Source organism: Patiria miniata, unplaced genomic scaffold, assembly GCF_015706575.1.
Source record: "Patiria miniata isolate m_02_andy unplaced genomic scaffold, ASM1570657v1 HiC_scaffold_21, whole genome shotgun sequence".
Taxonomy (NCBI): domain Eukaryota; kingdom Metazoa; phylum Echinodermata; class Asteroidea; order Valvatida; family Asterinidae; genus Patiria; species Patiria miniata.
This window is the reverse complement of record NW_024037060.1, coordinates 45,176-66,552: the sequence shown is the minus strand read 5'-3', so window position 1 is coordinate 66,552 and position 21,377 is coordinate 45,176. Positions and strand designations below refer to the sequence as shown.

The following is a 21,377-nucleotide window of genomic DNA, read 5'->3' as shown; positions in this document are numbered from 1 at the left end:
AAAATGAAAACAAACAAAAACGTCGCTATAATGTATTGTTTTGATTTATGAATAATAATTAAAAAAAGATTATGTTTTTATGAAAACATGGTATTCAGCATAGATTTGTAAATAAGCCGACAATGCAAAGATATAGAAAACTGTGAAATTTTGTACACAAAAATAATAATATCCTTTTTCTGTGATAATTGTCCCAGAATGGGAAGGAGCTGTGACAGTTTACTACAAAGGTTAGAAAAGTGACAAAGGTGTCATTTATGCTTTCATAAACAGAGGACCTGAACTTTAATAATCCCATTATCCCATACATTCAAATTTTATACTTAAACTCTTTTTTATATGGGGGGGGGGGGGGGGGAAATACAATCGAGTTGATAATACAGCCGACACATTCCTGCCTCTGGTTATAATGCAACATTTTCAAGGGTAAACTACATGGACTTGGGGGTTTCAAACACACTCCACACTACTCTATATTGTTTAGCTGGGGAAAATGCACAAACAGTTCTGCAGATTCCAAAAATGGTGGCACTGTTCTTTGCTTTCTTATAATTCTACTTCCTTAAAATAAGAAATTAGAACACAATACATTTTACTTCAATTTGAAATGAACGTTAAATGAAAATTATGTAATTTAAAATGTCTTTTTATTAAAAGGAAATGGAATGCCATCATAATCGTGAAACAACTTTTGCATCAAATCTACTACAATCACTTTTAAGCGCAATCAAGGTTTTGTAGAATTTTCTTTTAAACAGGATTTGAACAAGTCACTTCAGAAACACTATGGGGTCCATTCACAAGTACCCCCTCAACGGTAAGAAAAAAAAAAGGTTGGAGGCGACCACTGGGAAAATATTCAAATGTATTGCTGACAGCGCCTGACGCTCACACAAAGATGAAATGGGTTTGTGCACTCATAATAAAATAAGTTGGGAATACTTTGATATATGCGAAACGATACGTGCACGTTGTGTTTCCCCTCCACTGGGCTCTCCAAAGTGGTAACAAAGAGCCCATACCAGCACTGTAACCAGTATGAGCTATCCAGCCATGTCCTGGCTATACGCTAGTCATCAGAATCAGATATGGGCCATTTACTTATTTGTGTTACGATAAATAATCTAAATTTTCTGAAGCAGTCTGACTGAAGAAATGAAGGAACTGATGCGATAAAAGCAGAACAAAAATTAAAAAATAAGAGAAATGGAGAATATTTCATATTGAGTTGATAGAGCCCATGAGATTCACCGGCCGATTCTTGTAACGAGAAGAAATATCTTGCTCAATCTGCAATGATCCAAAACAAAGATACAAACAATGGATAATTTAACATTAAAAAAACTTATTTGTGCATAATAAACACACATTTATCAGCTCCTGCCACAATGTATCCACTTAATGTAATATTCATGTTTTTGCTGATGCTGGCTTGCATGGTTGATGCGTACCGAGTACAAGACTGTACTGTACTACTGTTGTACATTGCTTGTGCTGTTGTACATGTTTATGCTTTTAAACATTGCTGATGCTGTTGCACATTGTTGACATTGTGCATTGCTGATGCTGTTGCACACTGCTGCTGCGAGCAGTAAGTTTGGATCATCTCGCAAATAACTAAGGACCCTGATAATAAAACAACCACCCCAATTAATTTTAACTACTGTACATTAAATGATCATTGTTGCTTGAGATTACCGACAATTATGTTTCAGGTGTCTATGTTGCAGGTTATTGTGCAATTAACAGAGTAATTAGCAATCTTTCGCAATCGGCGGTATATTTCAATCAAAATGGACCTGCACCATTAGCTCTGAGTGGTCTCTTGTCTAGGGAAATACCTTGGTTTGAAAAGATCGTCTCCACGCTTATAAGTGTCAGACTTGGTACTAATGGACTTGGGTTGGGAGGTCCCGGCACAATACCAACAAAAAGTGCATGATCTCTTGTTGAAACGTGGTTAAACCATTTTATTCACATAACCTTTTGGCCATGTAGCAGCTGATTTCAGGAAACTGTATGCAATGTAATTCGCCTTGCGCCATAATTTAGTTGTGCAATATTTCAAGCCGCACCACATTTCGGTTATGGCACGTTTCAAGAAAGTGTAATAGTGTTAAGTCTGCGGCTTGTGCAACATAGTATTACAGCATATTGACTGTAAATGAACAATATTTTATCAGCAAATGGTGATTGTCGTGGAGCCTGACATTGCACAACTTTAAGGTTGATACAAGACACTCATAGCTGTGTGTTTGAGGATAACAAATTGTCATTTTAATTGTGACAGAATGTTTAGAATTGGCGCAAAATTCTGAAGAAAGTCGAACAAAACTATTTTCAAAAGGTGGGCAGAGGTAATTCACAACTGTTTCATGACCAAACAAATTCGTTCACAAACAGCCATCGTAAATGCTGATATGAGCCTCATCCAAAGATGTTTAGATTATCGTTACGCAGCTAGGCCGAGTTTCGTGACATCAATCGTAACTTTCTTGCCCAGCTGTGCAACATTTTTTGTGCGAGTCTCATGCATGCCGTAAGTTACACACTGTTTTGTGAAATTGGCTGCTGGCTCACTGCTGTACATTATGACCAGTACAATGTAACAGTTTCAAACAGATAAACTATCCTAAGTCAACCTGAAATGCCTCACTGAGGCTAGCTGCAAGACAAATTAGTGACATTGTTGAATGGATGAGCTATATTGTCTCAGAACTGGCAGTTGATGCACAGGTGTTGATGACCCAATGCAACAAGGTTCACCAGATTTGTACACCTGTTAGATCGTGTTGCGCCTGGAGACAGTAAAGGTTAAAACTTGCCTGTCTTTGAAGTATCCTAGTATTAGCCACCAGCTTGTCAATCTTTGGCATCAGCTGCCTCTCCTCCTCAATGGCTTCTAGATACTTCCCATGAACTGCCTCCTTTGATGCTAACATCTTCTCTTCTTGGCCACATTTCTGTTTCAGAGATTCTGTCAGTCTGTCCACATACCTGAAACAGAAAATTCACAACAACTTGTATCTGTCATTACGATAACATTTTCTATATCACTGGAATTATGAAGCAAGTAACAATTTTTACCATCAGTACAAATGCAATTACATGTATTACTTAAGTTGTACTCACAATTTACAAAAATATGAATATTATTTCTAAAAAATCATTGCACCTACTTCGGTGAGCTTTTAATGAGCATCAAATGCTGTATGGTTGAATCTGTCAGAAGACTCAAGATTTCTCGGACTTTGTCCAACATGGCCGACACGTCCTCCTTTGTCTTCATCTGGAGGATAGAGGGCGCACTCTGGAACTGATTCGCCGACAGAACATCCATTTCACCTTTCATTTCACTTAGCCTCTGCATTAGAAAGGCCTCAAGCTGTACATATATGTATTAAAATATTACTTTTAAAAGATGGGGCAAGACTAGAGCTTGAATGTGTATCATATTTCTTGTACATTTCACAAAATACTTAGATTACAGTGCTAATAATGTTTAGAATGACAAAAGCAGGAAGGAAATCTGGCTTGCCTCTAATAACTCATTGGTGAAATTATTCCTGGTTGGAGGATGGTCCAATAAGGTTAAGGAATCCGTCCCCCTGGCAATCCTATCATCTTCTGCTGAACTTCCTTGGCCATCATGACCAACATCACCATCAGATGTTTCAACAGTAACCTACGTTTAGGAACAGAAGGCCATTTTGGTCATTGCTTGGGCATTACAATCAGGAAATTGTTAGTTTTTCTCTACCACAATAATTCCATGGTAGTTTCTGGCATGTAATTTCACTAAGGCAGTATTTATCAGTCAAACGCACTTGTTTGCACAATCATTTCTAATAACTCAAACAAACAAAAATCCTACGGAAATCAAAGTTAGAATATCAAATTGGAAAGGCCAAATCTGACTGACCTGGATGTCAAAGTTCAAGACCTCTGACCCCACTTCCTCTAGAGAGATGCCGAAGTCAATGCTATCATCTCCTGCGTCATCAATATCACCCCAGTCAATCTGTGCCATGATAAAATTGAAAAGTTAGTTTGAATCATTAAACATTGTAAGGTCTACTTTTATATTATAATTATTCATAAATATCTGAGACAGTTAACCTATTCCTATCGGTCAAGAGTAATGATGTGCAAACCCGACCCGAAACCAACCTGACCCGAAACTGACTTTGGGTTGGGTCGGGTTGTCCATCTTTTCAGTCTGGTCGGATTGGTTTCGGTTTTGCATTTACATTTTCAGGTCAGGTCGGGTCAGTTTAGCCATTTTTTGAAGAAAAAAAAAACGAAATAAACTGAAATAAACCGAAACAATTGAGAAATTCAGGTGATTCAATATTATTGACAGTCACTTTGACCGCAGCCCTAGTGTGGTGTGGCCACTGAGCGCACTATTAAGTTCCCGTGGTATTAATTTCTCCAGTCAGATTGGGACTGACAGTGAATTAGATAGATTGTCAGTTTTCATGATACCGCGTGGTGATACCATGCGTTTGTTCAATAAGCGGAGTTGCTCTCGATCAACCCACTGAGTATGACAGAAAGTGAGACGATAGTTTTGCAAAAGAATTCATGCCACGTGGGTAAGGGCAGGCACAAAAAAGTGATCACTTTGTCCCAGCCAGATATTCAGGGTTTTTTTAGGTTTGTTAGGGTTCGGGTCGGTTCAGGTAGGTTTTACCTTATGTTTTATCGGGTCGGGTCGATTTGAGGGAGTTGAGATTGGTTTCGGTTGGGATTCGGTTTATATCCCTAATGTTTCAGGTCGGCTTTGCCTGGTCAACCCGACCAGATGCACATCATTAGTCGAGAGTCCGTCACATGGGTGGTTTTAAACTGCTGAAAACACCAGCAGGAAGCATTCAAAGCAAGCCAGCAACAGTAAATCTCGACTATATTCTTAAAATTTTGAAGATAATTATCAAAATAAAACTTTTGATAAAGCAAATAATTTTACATCGGTTTTACTTAATTAAATTCATCTGAAAGGGAGAATACATGGCATAATAAAGAGAAAAGTTGCAGTAAAATTGTGTCTGCTCGTGCAAAACTCTATACACTGTGCATACCTGTACATCACGCGAAGGAGTTACACGCTATACATACGTACATGTACGTTCACGCAACAATGACTGGCTGGTCTTTTTGTCAGCAAAATAACACCAGTCCCAAAATTTAATTCACCCCACAACAAAAAAAATCCATCCAAGAGACTGACTTTTCTATTCAAGTGAGTCGCACTTAAATTTTAGACCTCAGAATTAAGACCCAAAATATTGTACACAATCTCAGCCTCGTTATCTAAATTTCTCATCTACAAACAAGCTCATATTATTCACCCCACATTAACTACAAATTTAAAATATGTATGTCTTTTACCGAGAAATATTTTTACTATGGCAAACCTCATCTGCTTTCTGTTCTTCCTCCTCCTGGAGGAATGATAATGTGACCGCCTCAACTGATTCAGGGACTTTCCCTGTTCTCCACTGGTATACTGTGGCATTACCATACTGATGGATGAACTGTAATATGGGAACCACTTCTATCTCTGATTGGCTACTTCTATCACTAGTCCTGGACGGCAAAAAAGAAAAAAAACCCCAAAAACATGCTAGTAAACAATATTATCACAGATCTTGTGAGCTGTAGGGACATTGTTATCAAAAGTAAACTATGAAAACCCCAGAGCAATTTTTGTATTTTCCTTTAGAAGAAGGGAACCATTTTGATCAGTATTTAAGCTTTCCAGTTCTTTTTAAGGTCATGAAATGTATACACCTTTCATGCAACTTGATTAAATGTATAAAATATGAGCAGAAAATCACATATGTGATGCGATCAATTAAAGCTATGAGTCTTTTGTCAAAATTTTCTTTTGAACCCTGTTCAAAAAATTTTTAATTACAGATTTCAAAGGAGCACAATCTCAGCATTACTGCTGTGAAAACCGTTTGCTTTGCTGACACCATCTTTAGTTCACCAACTATGGAAGTTGGAACACAAAGATATGTGATAAAATGATGTGATGAAGTGGCCCTATTTTGGCCTGTATTGCCAAATAAAATTCCCTCAATAAAAACGACTCATTTAGCTAGATCGCATCACATATTTACAGTTAATGAAAAATTTAAATTCTCATCTCTGTAAGAGAAATTGTGACGAACAAGATTGCTCATGGACATGATACAAAGTGCATCTTAGATTTATCAGTCTGCTTACAAGTGATCTTACCTGCCTACAGTGAATTGCACGAAGGTTTGATAAAACTCTATTACAGGAGCCAGGCTCTGTGTCTTCTCTGCAATTACGCCAAACGTCTTTGGAAGTGACTTGACTTTCTCAAGCAGCTCACTCTTGATTTTATCACCCTTCAAAGCAAAAAACAAAAGCCTGTTAGTGAAAAAAGGCAAGATATGCATCCATTTGGATTAAAGGCTCGAAATACCCAACGGATACTACCATATCCTGAATTGTTAGTTGCTGCACCAATACCACTTGAGCAAATGAGTATCTGATGTACACATGGAGGCTGGAGGTTGCTTCACCATACTATGAGGACATTTGTTTTCAGTCAGCATAAACATACATTTTGAGGCACACTGAAATTAAGACCACACATACAGTCTAAGTGAAATGTGGACTAATGTTGTGCATCAGGTCGTATTGACCAAGCCCAACTGACCGAAATATTATAGATATAAACCAAATCCGAAATGAACCTATATTAACTCCCCCAATCTGACCCGACCCGACCTGACTCAACAAAAATTAAGCAAAATACGACCCTAGCCAACCCGAAGCTGAACTGACCCGAAAAACCCTGAATATCTGGCTTGGGCAACTGTGTCCACTTTTGGTGCCTGAAGTTATCCCCAACCCGATTGTAATGATGGTAAAACCAACCCGACAATCAGTTTCCGTTCGGGTTTGCACAACATTAATGCGGACACAGTGCCTATCTACACTTTAGTGGTGATGCACACTGATAAAAGGGTATTGCTTTCACACTATATGTACACCATCACTCATATTTATATACAGCTTATGAGTCCACTGCACGACAGGTTTGTGTGCACAATGTACCAATGGTAACTGCTCATCCAAAAAAGATGTAAACATGACATGAATGTGCTGAAATGCCATCATATATCCGAAAATGACAACTTTGGTCACTAGAGGGTCATTCAGATTGTGATCCAATTGTGAAATCAAAGACTTATGTACCTTTATTCCTAGTTTTCTACATTCTACATTGTACTCTGCTTTTGCCGCAGCAGCGTTATCTTGGTAATCCTTTTCTTTTCTCCGACAGTCCTGCAGAAAAATAATAATACATTTTGTGTTGAACAAACAAAATATACAAAAGAATAACTTTAACCTGTCTCTTTTAAACATTGTTGGTTTTTTTCACTGACTGAACTATCCTGGTTTGTGCTATTACTATTACTAACTCTATTACTTTGTTCATTTTATAATCCTAATCAGCCAACAATTTGTCTAAACTGGGTTAAACATTTTGGTATTTTTGTCAATAAGCAGGTGAGTGCCCATTTCGAAAGCTTGCTGTTTACCGGACAAACCTTTTTTATACTGTCTTGGCGGGTTGACTATTTGGGGTTTGTTTGGTCTTTTGCAAGGCCATGTTTCTTCTGTCTAGTGAGTGTTTATTCTGGTGATTGTTTGTACTTTTAATTTGGCTGTTCCATGTTTCATACCTCTGGGTAGTTTAAACCATCCATGTTGTGTAATACGTGCGTGTGTTTTTTATCTCTAATTTAAAGGTTATAGGTTTAAATATATATTTCTATACATGTACAAATGTTTTACATTTCATTTGCCTGCATGAGAGCTGGCAAGTCAAAGAACTATAGTGATTTTTGTTGCTTTTGCCAGCCCTTGCTCATGAGGGTTTAGGTTTGTCCTGTTATTTGGCTTTTTCGCAACTTTTGCGAAAAAGCCTTTATTTTTGTTCTGATTTTTTTTCTTTCTTCTTCCTCTTCTTTCACTTCTTTTTTGCACATCATCTCATAGAATTGCTACACGTTTTTTCTACACGCCACTTTTGGCCTTAAAACAATTTCGATTTCCTTCAAACCTGGCACATACTTAAAACATCACCTGCAGATGTATGCCGAATCATAACGTCATGCTGACGTCATCACGCGATTTGTTATATAATTTTGAATATTTAATTTTTCCCATAGACTTTGTACACAGAATTTTTTTTTAAAATGTCGATTTTCAGAGGGTATTTTCGACTCTTTGTCCAAGCAAAGACCCTAATTCAAACAACAATGTGTAATGATGATGTCATGATGACGTCATCCGGTGTTTATTTATAGGCAATTAAATTGTGACACTTTTAATATTTAAAAATGCATAAGAAATCAACCGTACGCGTCTGAAGCATTCTGTTGCCGGCAAGTGGTAGAGTAGGTTGAGATCTTTATTTCATTCAGTGTGCGTGCAATCATGTGACCCTTGCTTCCGGTCGAAAAAAGACCAAAACCGGAAGTGGCTTATTATTTGAAAGAGGTAATAGATATGAACTTGCTTTCAACGGTGTTAGTCTCTTGGCTGATAGTATTCTTCAAATCATCTACCGATGACGTCATGCAATCTTCGAGCGCCCTCTAGCGACAGGTTGAAAAATTTCAAAAATGTATTTTGAATAGATGTCTGTGGCAAAGTTTGTCGGAATCGCCTAAATATTAGTGTATATGATGACCTTGACCCACTTAAGACGTGTGAAAAGTTTTAGGCGTATGACGTCATCAGACCGGAAGTTCCGTTGAAAAGACCTTTCCTTTTTCAAAAATTGCTAACAAATCAATCCGTACAGATATAATCTTGAATTGCCCATTAAATGATAGCGTAAACATTTGCCTCAACAGTGCCAAGTTCCCAGCTTGTCAAATTGTTCACACAGTTGACGAGGCATCGGCAAAAAATACCCTTGCACAAGTTGCAGCAGAGAGTAAAAAATGCTGACTCATTTAAAGCAAGCATAAACCGCACGAGTGTGCGTGTATACATTGACCAGATTCGGCATCGCCTGCTTCCCATACACCACACACGCACATGGTCGTGAGGGTGCGGTCCGCGTACCCCAAATACAGGCATTACGATAAGATAGGGGTGCTGCAAGACATTTTCATTCTTTCATTGGCAGTTTTAATACCCCAAATAGTGGCAGTCTGTATATGTTCATACAATAACAAGCACTTCGCATTCTTCATAGGGCCGGCCCTATGATCGCTACTAAAATGAATTTTCTCTTGATGTCTCTAGAGAAGTTTACGGCAAACACTTCAAAATTGTGCGGCGAAGAAATTTTCCTACATAAAAGAAAGCGAAAAAGCCCTGTGTTCTGTTTCGACTGACATACAGTTCTAGTTTGTTTTTGTTTTTGTGTTACTTTGTCCCTTCTTAGTATTGTTTGTATTGCATCATATTAATTGTTATTGTTATATATTTGTGCTTCATGAGTTGTTTGTCAGGAACTTTCATTTGGAGATACAGGCCAAAATAGGGCCATTTCATCACATTTCTTGGTTTTCCAACTTTCATAGTTTTTGAACTAAAGATGGTATTAGCATGCGGTTTTCACAGCAGCAATGCTGAGATTGTGCTCTTTTCAAATCTGTAAAAATAAAATAAAATGACCAGGGTCAACCAACGACTCATTTAGCTTGATCGCATCACATTTGTTGTTTTTTAGGGCAAAATAAATAAATAAATAATAATAATAATAATAAACTGGTAATTGAGATGCTCACTCCAACCCAATCTGAGATTTTGAAGAGAGGACATATTTTCCTTTATGCCATTACAGTGCTTGGTAACAAAGTTAGGATGAAATGAAAGAGACATGACACCTCATAATATAAATAAATATTTGGCAAGTTAGAACTCTGGTTTAATGGGCCAGGTATGCTAATATGGAATGATACATGTTACCACTCTCACAATAGTCTCTGTTAACTTACTGCTTGTGTCTGCTTAAACTTGGCCACCTGTTTCTTCAGAGATGGGATCTCATAGTTTATGTTGCGTATCAACATCTGGGCAACTTCTGCTAAGTAGAGATTATCTTTCTCATAAAGGCGTACCACTTCTTGCCAATCCTACAACAATCAAACGAAGCAGTCACATAGATGAGTTTGTTTTGGATAATACTATTCAGATAAACAACAACGATACATATTGTCAATGGTATAGTACCTTCATCCTCTGTGATGAGTAATAACCAAAGATGTTTTTGGAACCAGACTCAGACACCTTGAGAAGTTCAACTATCCTCACACAGTGGAAATAGTTGATATCTGAAAAACAAAAAGGAAAAAAAAACCACTTCCTACAAATAATGGTTACCAGTTTAATGTAATTTATGCCATGATCCGCTCTGCAAAGATCACATACCACTGAATACTATGCAACAAAGAAGTGACATTTTTTGTAAAAATTTAAGACAGGAGAGATCGTTTGTTCTTACAGGTCCCAGCCAAAAGCTGTTTGATTTCGTCCACTTCAGGCATATCTTGAATAGCCAGGTTGATTTTCTCTCTGATGGCTAATGCTGCTGTCTGCCATTTCAAGTTGACATGTCTCCGATCGATCAGCCAATCTACAAAACCAAAAATACAAAAAGTATTTTATTCAGAAACACTTTATTATTATTATTATTATTATTATTATTTATTCGGCATTAAAAACACAAACAACAAACATTCACATATAGAGAAAACCAAAAACCAAGAAAACAAAAACGAACATGACGAAAGCCAGGGGCATATGCCCGGAATTAAAAAAGTTTACCTAAAAACTGTGGCCCGAAGGCCTTCAATTCCAATACCTCTGGCTACACAAAGAATATATATAAATCTATAAAAATCTATAAAAATGTGTTAACAAAAAAAGCATATATTAAAAATGGCAGAGGTATAAATGCTAAAAAGTTATCGACCCATAAAATTAACATCAAAATACCACGTTGAGAAAAAAACAAGATAAAAAGCAAAAAAACAAGACAAAAAAAATAGTCCAACAAAAAGAACGGGTAAAAAAATGTCCCCCCCCCCCATTTTAAAGTTATTACCAGAATCCAAAAGGCTGCAACAGAACATTTACAAAAGAACAGTATTTGTTTGTGTGAACCTATTACTAGTCAGGAAAGCCCCTCAACAGAGACCTTGTCTTTTTTGGGCGATCCTTGTTTTTTTCTTTATTTTTTTTCTGTTGTTGTCCGTTAATTTGTGTATGTTAGAAAATTCTCTTTTGAGTGATCCTTGTTTTTTTCTTTTTTTTTTCTTCTGTTCTTGTCCGTTAATTTGTGTATGTTAGTTTTATCTGTTCATCCTGAGAAGAAATGTAAATGTAAATGTAAACAATATTGTAGGCTTCAAGTCATTTATGCATACTTTACCAAGCAATTTGCTGGCGCTAATGTCGATGGGTAGATTCTCAATCTGTTGAGCAGTCAGTTCGTCCGTTTTCTAAAGGCAAAAAGAAATATACTGTTGTATTCAATGTTCAATCAGTTAACAACTCAGATGAATATTTGTCTTTGGAATTTTGTATGTATGCTACCCCATTTTTTTTGGAGGGGGGGGGGTTCAGTATTTTTGGTATGAAGTGTTTAGAACTGTTAACTGGTCCCACATTTTTGTTGTCCTTCTGTCTGGTGCGTTGTCGTGGAAAGCATTCTTGTTGTCTTGCTTTCCGCGACAACGCATCAGACGAAAACTGAACCCACTTGTGGCGCCTGAAAGCGGTGTGGTACCCACATCGCGCGCGCACATTTTTTTGGATGTCGTTTTTTTGGGGTGGGATTATTAGGGGTGAAAATGGACAATGTGAATGAATATGAGCATGTCAGCTGGAGTTTTTATACTCAAGCAATTTTGATACGCAAACGTGTAAAAATGAATCTGGAAATTTCACGAAAAATATACATCTGGAAAAAGGCAGCACTTTCTGATTAGCCTTTAAAGAGGGTGAGTATGCTTCTAAAGCAAAAAAACCTACAAACTAAGCCTAAATGCGAAAATCAAAATTTGGCAAAGTGCGACACGTTTTTGTACATGTGGATGTGTGGCCTATGTTTACGGAGGCAGTCCACACATACGAACTTGGCCTATGCATCGTGCGGGAATTTGCACGCCTGCGCACTTGCAGTCATTTTTAGAAAAATATGTCGGTGACTTGCCTACGTCACAGACAACCCGAACGTTTGCGGGTCAATCCAGGTCAATTCCCGCGCGGACCATCTATTTTTGAACCGATCGATATTGCGGTCGGCCGATATGTAATCTGATACGTTCCCACGCCACGGCCAGGCACTATGCATACATCCTGCATACAAATACGTATACGTGTATGTACATGTATTGGATGATCCAGGGGATCGGCGAGCTTCAAGTCAATTTTTTTCAAATCGGAGTTCGACTCGAAGCTTGCTTCATTTTATTTTTGACCAAAATGCAATTTGGGATTACATGTATATTCAAAGTTACATAATAATACAGCAAATATGAAAGACCGTTTAGATCTCTACATCATTTGTTGTGAATTAGCCACTGGAAAACACAGTACAAAATAACTTTATTTAAGTTTAATAACTATTCAAAATCTGCACCTGTGGTTTTTAGTATTTTACGACGATGGAAAAAAAAACATTTTTAAAGTTCTTTATCCTTTTTTCCCCGGCATATTTTTAAAGTTATATTTCATTGTCATAGTGCTAGCCCAGGGCGGATAGGTATCGTGTCTTTTTGCTATCAGTCTTTATGTTATCATTTTAAAAATTATTGTGTTTTACAGGCATGTTTTATTCATAGGTTAATTTAAGTGTAAGTTTTACTATTGTCAGTTCTTGCATGCTGTTTTTACTGTTTTTACTCTTTGATTTACACCAGGACAAGAATGTGTTTGTTTTTAACTTAGATGACTAATACAAGTACGAATATGAATGTTCACCACTTGTCAATAATGTCGAGAAGTTATAACAACAAAGGCATGAAAATAAAAGGAAATACACTTGATGCCAACGAAAGGGGTAGATCATGGGGGCAATTCCGAAGAGTCGTCAAAGAACAGACGCAAAACAAACAATCCAGATTATAATCTCCCCCAGGCTAATACATAGTCAAAAACCCGTTCTTTAAAAATCGAATCAGAGTAAGTAAGCAGTAAGCAGTAAGCATGACAAATCTTTTAAAAAATAGTTTTGAAATTTTTGAATCAAATTGCAAAAGGTTTTCAGCGTTTTTACGGAGGGACTAAATTATCAATCCAAAAATCATACCTTTTTTCAAAATTCTTGTTCCGGCTGAAATTGCACGCAACGAACATTTTTTGGAAAGAAGTCTGGGTCAAAATCAGATAAAATCAACGAAATCATAACAATCAAATCAATGTTGAGAAAACTTCACCTGAATGTCTTTTGATTTTTTACGAAGAGACAAATTCGTGCAAAGGGTGGGGAATGGGTATCGGCAATTTGCCAAAACAACAAGTGTGTGGGATTTAGTTTTCACGACCAGACAAACATCTATGGGGATTAGTTACGATACCGGTACCTCGCAATTGTTGTTCCATTATTCTGTAATTGGTACATCTTTGAAGTTTCATCTGTGTTTCAAAAGTTAGTCAGTAGTATGCGAAATGTTTATTCCAAATCGTGACCAACTTAAAACCTCTTTTCTGACAACCACTGCAAGTTCAACGGGTGCATTATGTTATACCTGTTCCCCAAACCTAACCCTAACCGTTTATTGCGGCAAATTCACCCCTTCGTGAAAACGCTGACAAATTGGAATAAGCGAAATCTGGATAAAGTCAACACTGATAACTCAAAACCTGAAAGTCAAACCATCCCTCCATGGTCAAAGAAAACTGCATAGTACTACGAAATAAAACAATATATATACCCTGATTAACCAAATTTCGAGTTGTTCCGTAGCTGCATGGGAGGCTATACTATCAAGGTTGGGGCCTTAGGCCTATATATCGCAAGTCCGACTCCTCCGATGATAAACCTGGACCCCCGCCACGCCTCGGAAGTCCGAAATTTCCAAATTATTAGGCGTCGGACTGATGAGGTGTCGGACCTAGGCGTCGGAATTTTATAACAGTTACGGGCCTTATATTAGATTTTGCCGGACTTGGGGCCTATATGCGTCTGACATAATTATATGAGGCTTAGCGGAGCCCTTAAGATTTCCCTTTAAGTCCAATGTTATTGAAAGGTCAGAAACGATGGAAAATGATGAATACTCCGAATACAAAATACTCTAAATAATTATGGAGAACTAGTGATCAAAGGCATCTTGTGAGCGAATAGTTCGACAGTACTGATTGTTATTCTCCTCTGATGTCATTGTGTATCGTCTAAACATGAGAATGCAGTTTCTATTTTGTTGGTTTCTGACAAAGGAAGGCATTTCAAATACATGTATTTTGCTCCAATTTTTAGAGAAAATATTCTGAACTTGCGGAAAAAGGACCCACCAAGTCAGAACGTCGGCCAAAGAGGCGAAAAAAGATATTTTTTTTTTGCATGCGGGAGGTGCTTGGTACGCCCACGGGGGTACGGACGTGCGGATCCAGATAATCCACCCTAAGAATTTCTGTGTAATAAGCCATGCTAGAGTAAACTTTTAAATAATAAAACATGAATCAATGAAGTTGGAGGCTCACTCGGATGGCAGGTAAGGGAGCCGCTGGTACGTTCAAGTTTGACACCACCGAGGAGAAAGAGAAGGCTGCCGGCCAAGGCTAATGCAGCTAAGGAGAAGGAGAGAATCAAGGCCAAGAAGGAACGGGAAATGAAAGCCAAGATTGCAGAAAAGCCAAGAAAGCCAAAATGGTGAATAAAGTCAAGAAACCCGCGCCGAAGAAGTCACCCAAGAAAGCTGCCAAGAAAACGCCATCCAAGTCAAATATACATCTGTCAGCCAAGCCAGCCAAGCCAGCCAAGAAGCCAGCCAAAAAGACAGCCAGCAAGAACACATCGAGCAAGCAGAAGAAAGTGTCGGCCAAGCCTTCGAAGAAATCATCGAATCAACAAACTAAAACCAAAACGGCTCTTTTCAGAGCCACAACATTTTCACAAAATAGATATGAGATATTCGTTTCTGCAAATTGCATTTTTATTAAATTTTATATTTTTCATGATTACTGTTTTTAAGTTTTCGTATAAAGCCCCCCCCCCCAAAAAAACCCCAAAAACATCATTGCATGAAAATAAGATATTTTCACCCCATATTCCATTCCGCGCCAGGGGACAGCGCAAAGGGTGAATAAAAAAAACCATGATATTCCAACCTCCTGATTCGGAGTACTCTAAACTCCCCCCCCCCCCCCCCCACACACACACACACGCACACCCACGCTTAATTGCACAGGCGTAGAAGTGGGGACGCGGCCCCATCCCCCATTTGCCCCCATCCCCCATTCGCCCCTCCCCCCGTCCCTAACGCCCCCTTCCCCGGGGTCTGGATAATGGTGCACGGAAAAAAAGGAAAAATTAGGAACAAAGGAAATTTTATCCCCGCCCCGCCCCAAGGGGTCGGGATAATTGGCAAGGCCAAAAGGGTCAATAAAAAATGTGCATGGAGTGTTCCCGGTGCACCGCCCCCTATCTCCCCACCCTTCCTTCCAACCTGCACTCCAACCCGCGGGCCTCCCTCACCCCACCCCCTCAACCCCGTCCCGTCGCTTTGGGATAGTAAGGGACGAAAAAAAAGGCCATCAACAAACGGAATCCTTGCTTTGTAACGCTTCTTCCATAGCTCCTGCACGGGTGCATGTCTATGTTCCCCAATTCCGATGTTCCCTAATACCGATGTTCCTCGAAATCCTTACCAATATAACCCTAACCCTAACCCTAATCCTAATCCTATGGATTTGGGGGAACATCGGTATTGGGGAACATCGGGTAGATCCCCTGCTCTGCTGCACGCACGTACGTACGTGTATACTGTATACAGACTAACTGATCATTCGCAATTTTTGGCATTTCCTTCGAAAAATGTCCATGCATATTGCTCGCGACCATCGCACAATCAAACCGACCACCCACATGTGGCACACCATTCGACAGCTAAAATCCTCAACTATTCGAAATAAATTCATTTGAATTTGAACCAAATACTGGAAAGAAGACAAACGGGATTGAAGAGATGGACTCCTACTCCTAGCGAGAGTGGCCGAAATTGATCGACGACGATGTCATGCGCGTATTTTAAAGCAAGAAGTTGACGATTGCGTCATAAAATTCGGCGCTGTTCACCTAATTTGCATACGAAGGTTTCTGTGAATAGTTTGTCGTGGCCCCCACCCTCTGCCCCAAGGATCGGGATTATAATGCAAGGACCAAATCAAAAGAAGATTGAGAAATTCCAGGCCCTCCCAATCTGCGGCTCTCCCGGGGATATTCAACCCTCCTGGTTCGGAGTACTATAACCCCTCCACCTCTCTCTCCCCCTCTCTCTCCCAGGAATGATATTCCACCTCTTTGTTTTGGGAAATCCAACCCGTCCCCCCCCCCCTCCACCCACGGGCAAGCAAGTCTGAATAAAATCACTTGAAGAATATGCAATCCTTTGTTTGGTAAATCCACCAGCCCTGCCCGCTCCCACACCCACCCACTGGGCATGCAGATTTGGAACTTAGAATCACTGGAAGAAAATCCCCCGACCCCCAACAACCCCTACCCGGCCTCAACCCCCACCCCAACCCAGTCTCGCAGTAAAAAAGAAAGTCTGGCCGGGAACGTAATTGCACCACCACCGTAAAAAGACAAAAATCACTGTTGGAAAAGAAAATAATTTCAGCTTTCTTGGCATGGCTTGAACCGCACACCCCGCCCCCGCCACACCCGGGGGTCTGAATATGATATCCAGGACAGGGGAAATGAAATGAAAGGGGTAGGCCTACTCCCAATAATGTAATGAAGGTGCATCATTCATCAGAAAACAAAACATCTTGCTTTTTAGATTAATTTTGTTTTTTTATTAGAACGCAAGCGGTGATGGCGTGATCAATTATTGAAAATCATTTGCAATTTTTGGCTGTTCCATCGAAAAATGCCAATGCATATTGCTCGCGACCATCGCACTATCAAATCGACCACCCACATGTGGCACACCATTCGACAGCTGAAAACCTCAACTATTCGGAATAAATTCATTTGAATTCGAACCAAATGTTGGAAAGAAGAAAAATAGGATTGAAGAGATGGACTCCCAGTGAGATTGGCCGAAGACGATGTCATGCGCGTAATGAAACAAGAACTTGACAATGACGTCATCATGAGCGGAGCTGTTCGCCTAGTTGCATACGAAGGTTTCTGTGAATAGTTTGTCGGGGCCCCCACCCTCTGTCTCCAAGGGTCGGGATATAATGCAATGACCAAACTCCGCTGGATCGACGGCCTCACCAGATGGAGCGGTCTCAGCGTGGATAAACTAACTGCGGCGACCCATCAGCGAAGGAAATCACCCCTTCGCCAGTCACACAACCCAGAAGAAGTGGACGGTTGTTGCGTCAACGGGCAGTAGCCTACGACGTCTGATGATGATGATGATGATGATGATGATGATGATGAAAACAAAAGAAGATTGGGAAATTCCAGGCCCTCCCCTTCTGATGCTCCCCGGGATATTCAACCCTCCTGGTTTGGAGTACCTTAACCCCCCCCCCCCACCCCCACCCCCGACTCATGCGGCCCCACCACCTCTCTCCCCCCAAGAGCAGCACGTCTTAAGATTAATAACTAAAAGAACATAAAGGACATTCCACCCTCTTTGTTTTGGGAAATCCCCCCCGCCCCCACAACCCCTACCCGGCCTCAACGGGGTCCGCTCATAAGTCCGACGCCTCATAAATCCGACAAAATCACATCCCCTAACCAAATAAAGGCCCATAAGTCCGACGCCTCATAGGTCTGACGCCTAATAAATCTGACGCCTCATAGGTCGACGCCTCATAGCTCCGACGCCTCGTAAGTCCGACACTCGTTTTCCGTTGTCGGACTTTTGAGGCGTTGGACTTATGAGGCATCGGATCTATGAGGCGGAATAAATAAAGTCCGACGCCTCATAAGTCCGAAATTTCGGACTTATGAGGCGTCGGACCTATGAGGCGTCGGACTTATGATACGGTCCCGCCTCAACCCGGCCCGCTCCATGATATCGCAGTAAAAGAAAGTCTGGTCGGGAACGTCATTGCACCAAATTAAAAGACAAACTTCACTTGTTGGAAAAAACAATTTCAGCCCTCTTGGCGTGGTTTGAACACCACGCTCCGCCCCCCCCCCCCACCGCCCCATCCCCAGGGTCGGAATATGGTATCCAGGGCAGGGGAAAGGAAAAAAAGAAAGTGGTATTCCCAATAATAAAGTCACATCATATCAGAAAACAAAACATCTTGATTATTTGGTGACTGCTCTATGTTCCGACACCCCTATGTTCCGACAACCTAGATTGTGTTACTCCCGGTTAGGGTTAGGGCTAGGAATAGGAATATGTGCAGTCGGAACATAGGGGTGTCGGAACATAGAGGTGTAACCGATTATTTTATTAATCTTGGGTTTTTATTAGAACGCGCGCGGTGCCGGCGGGCCGGATATAACCGGCGTGATCATTTGAAAATCATTCGCAATTTTTGGCAGTTCCAGTGATGAATTTCCATGCATTTTGCTCGCGACCATCGCACTATTAAACCGACCACCCACTTAGGCCACACCATTCGCCAGCTAAAAAACTCAACTACTCGGAATTAATTCATTTGATCTCAAACAAAATGTTGGAAGGAAGAAAAACAGGATTGAAAGATGGACTCCCTTGGACAATACGAAGTTTGAGTTACAAAAAGGAAAACGCTAAAACAATATTTTAATCGTCAAAACTCACCCTTTCATTTAACAATTTTGACTCTGTCTTCGGCAAAAGGAAGCGGACATGATTCTGTTGCTTTCAGCATGTAAATTTCTGGCAGGTGCATCCTCCGATGTAGGCCTACAGTGATATTATTCATAAAACTGAAGGAGTCTGGCCGAAAATTGGCCGAAGTAGATGGCATGCGCGTAAGCAAGAATTTCATGATGATGCTATAATGAGCGGCGCTGTTTACCTAATTTGCATATCAAGATTTCTGTGTTGGTGGGGGCCCCCACCACCCATCGCCCACTAGGGTCGGGATATGTTGCAAGGACCGAAAAAAGAAAAGGAAATATGAAATTCCACCCTCCTCCTTTTGAGCCCCCCCCCCCCCCCGGATTTTAAGCTTCCTGGTTTTGAGTACTCTAACCCCGGCCCCCCTCTACACTCACGAGGCATCCTCCCCCACGCCCCCCCCCCTCCACCGGGAACCCCTTATGTGCACTCCCCTTCCATGGGGTCCTGATATGGTGCAGGTGTAAGAAATGAAAGACAGGAATTATTCCATTATCCTGGTTCTCAGTACCCCCCTCCCGTTCCTTTCCCCCACCCAGGGGACCCCACCCCGCCCCTCAAGGTGTTGGGATATGTGCAATGGCCATTCAACCAAAGAATGTGCATATTCCACCCACTGTGTCTTTGTTCCCCCGCCCCCCCCCCCATCCCCTCCCCCTCCCCCACCCCACCTGCAGGCCTCCCCCACCCCACCCGCGGGCCATCCCCACCCCAACCCACCGCCCAACTCCGTTGCATCGGGATACAGGGTAAAAGGGACAGAAAAAAAAGAGACACACACACATTTCATCAAACGGGATCCCTTTAATCAAACGGGATCCCTTTAATCTTCGTAACCGCCTTTCACTGAGCTATATATATCTCCTGCACGTTGCACGTGTTTATATCACGTGATTACTTCACTATCATTCGCAATTTTGGGCAGTTTTAGCGAGCAATTTTTATGCATATTGCTCGCGGCCATCGCCGTATCAGACCGGCCACCCACATGTGCCACACCATATCAAAGCTGAAAACCTGTTCTATATGGAACTAATTCCTGTTTTCCCGAACCAAATTCGAGAAGAGAGAAATTTAGGATTAAAAAGATGGACTCCCTCGAAAAATAAGAAGTTTTGGTTCCTAAAAAAAAAAACGCTAAAAAATGTTTCAACTGTCAAAACTCAAGCAATAGGTCATCGATTTTGATGCTTTCTTCGGCAAAAGAAAGCAGATATCATGAGATTTTCTACTGTAAATTTCTGGCATGTGCACTCTCCGATGCATAATGATTTCATTCATAAAACTGAAGCGAGTCGGGCTGAAATTGATGGCACGAGCGCAAGCACGAACTCAACGTTGACGTCATAATGAGGGGCGTGTTGACCCCAATTTGCATAGGTGAATTTCCGCGATAAGTTTGTACGTGGTCCAGTAAATAGGCCACATTTATGGGGCTCTTTACATTCAATACAGCCAAACAAAGACGTGATTTGTCCAGAAAACATTGTAATGACCAATCGGCACTCAGGCATGTCATGTGTCTTTCCCTTGGCTTTATTGGCAGGACGATTTTACTTGTATTTTTAATGAAAAATAGTAAAGTACCCACCTGCATCTTGAAGTTGAACGTTGACTAATCATCCATATGGTAGGAATCCTTGGCACCAGACTAATCCGAATTCATCTTCTCACAGTTTTATCTTCGAGAGTTGTATTAAACCCAGACGACAGGTGCATGCAGCAGCTGCCAGGCATATACTGTACATGTACATGCCATATGCAACCAACGCAACACATGCACCGAAATTAAACGCCCTCTATAGCCTAGGTGACAAAGTTGTAGTCTTCGGTGCATGAAATGTGTATTTTTGGAAATTGACGCGATTGATTTTTTTTTCGTGTATCCTTCCCCCCAGAGAGGCAACACTTATTGACATATTTAAACTATCGATGTTAAGTTCTTAACGTTGCCAGACAAGAACTCACAATAGCCAGCGTAGCCAGCAGGGGAGGGGGAGGGGGGGGGGGGGGAGGGGGGATGGGGGGGGGGTATTTCACCCCCAATATTTTGTACTGACTGCCCTTTTCCATTCAAATGCCCAATTTTTCATCGGCGCTTACCACCCCCCAGTATTCGTAAAGATTGCCCTTCTTTTGTTCACAAGCGCCTTTTTTTCGGAACAAGTGCCCTTTTTGAGAAAAAGCCGTGCCGTTTTGTATCTCCCCCCCCCCATAAAAATGACCTTGCTACGCCCCTGCTCACGGGTGCATTTTTGCCTCGGAGTTGACTTTCCAGAATTAACCCGAATCCCCAAACTTCAATTTATTCGTATAGGAAACTTGAAAAACAGGCACGACACAGCCTAATGTTTAAAATCTGTCTAAAATTATTTTAGACAACTGGGCTGGGAACAAGTC

General features: G+C 40.7%; 1 protein-coding gene across 2 annotated transcripts; it reads right to left on the bottom strand.

The window, feature by feature from the left end:
* Positions 1–26: 26 nt before the first annotated feature.
* LOC119729477 (CDK5 regulatory subunit-associated protein 3-like) lies at positions 27–20,693 on the bottom strand. Of its 2 annotated transcripts, XM_038202042.1 has the most exons (13): positions 20,569–20,692; positions 11,444–11,513; positions 10,514–10,645; positions 10,243–10,343; positions 10,008–10,145; positions 7,243–7,332; positions 6,250–6,386; positions 5,421–5,592; positions 3,923–4,021; positions 3,539–3,685; positions 3,180–3,385; positions 2,826–2,997; positions 27–1,290 (listed from the first exon to the last, which is right to left on the bottom strand). In XM_038202042.1, exons 1-13 carry the CDS (start codon positions 20,572–20,574, stop codon positions 1,219–1,221), a joined length of 1,542 nt encoding a protein of 513 aa, XP_038057970.1. In that variant the 5' UTR covers positions 20,575–20,692; the 3' UTR covers positions 27–1,218. The 2 variants fall into 2 exon arrangements, with proteins under 2 accessions (XP_038057970.1, XP_038057971.1); XM_038202043.1 differs by lacking the exon at positions 3,539–3,685 and having other exon boundaries at positions 29–1,290; positions 20,569–20,693.
* Between the last annotated feature and the right edge of the window lie 684 nt (positions 20,694–21,377).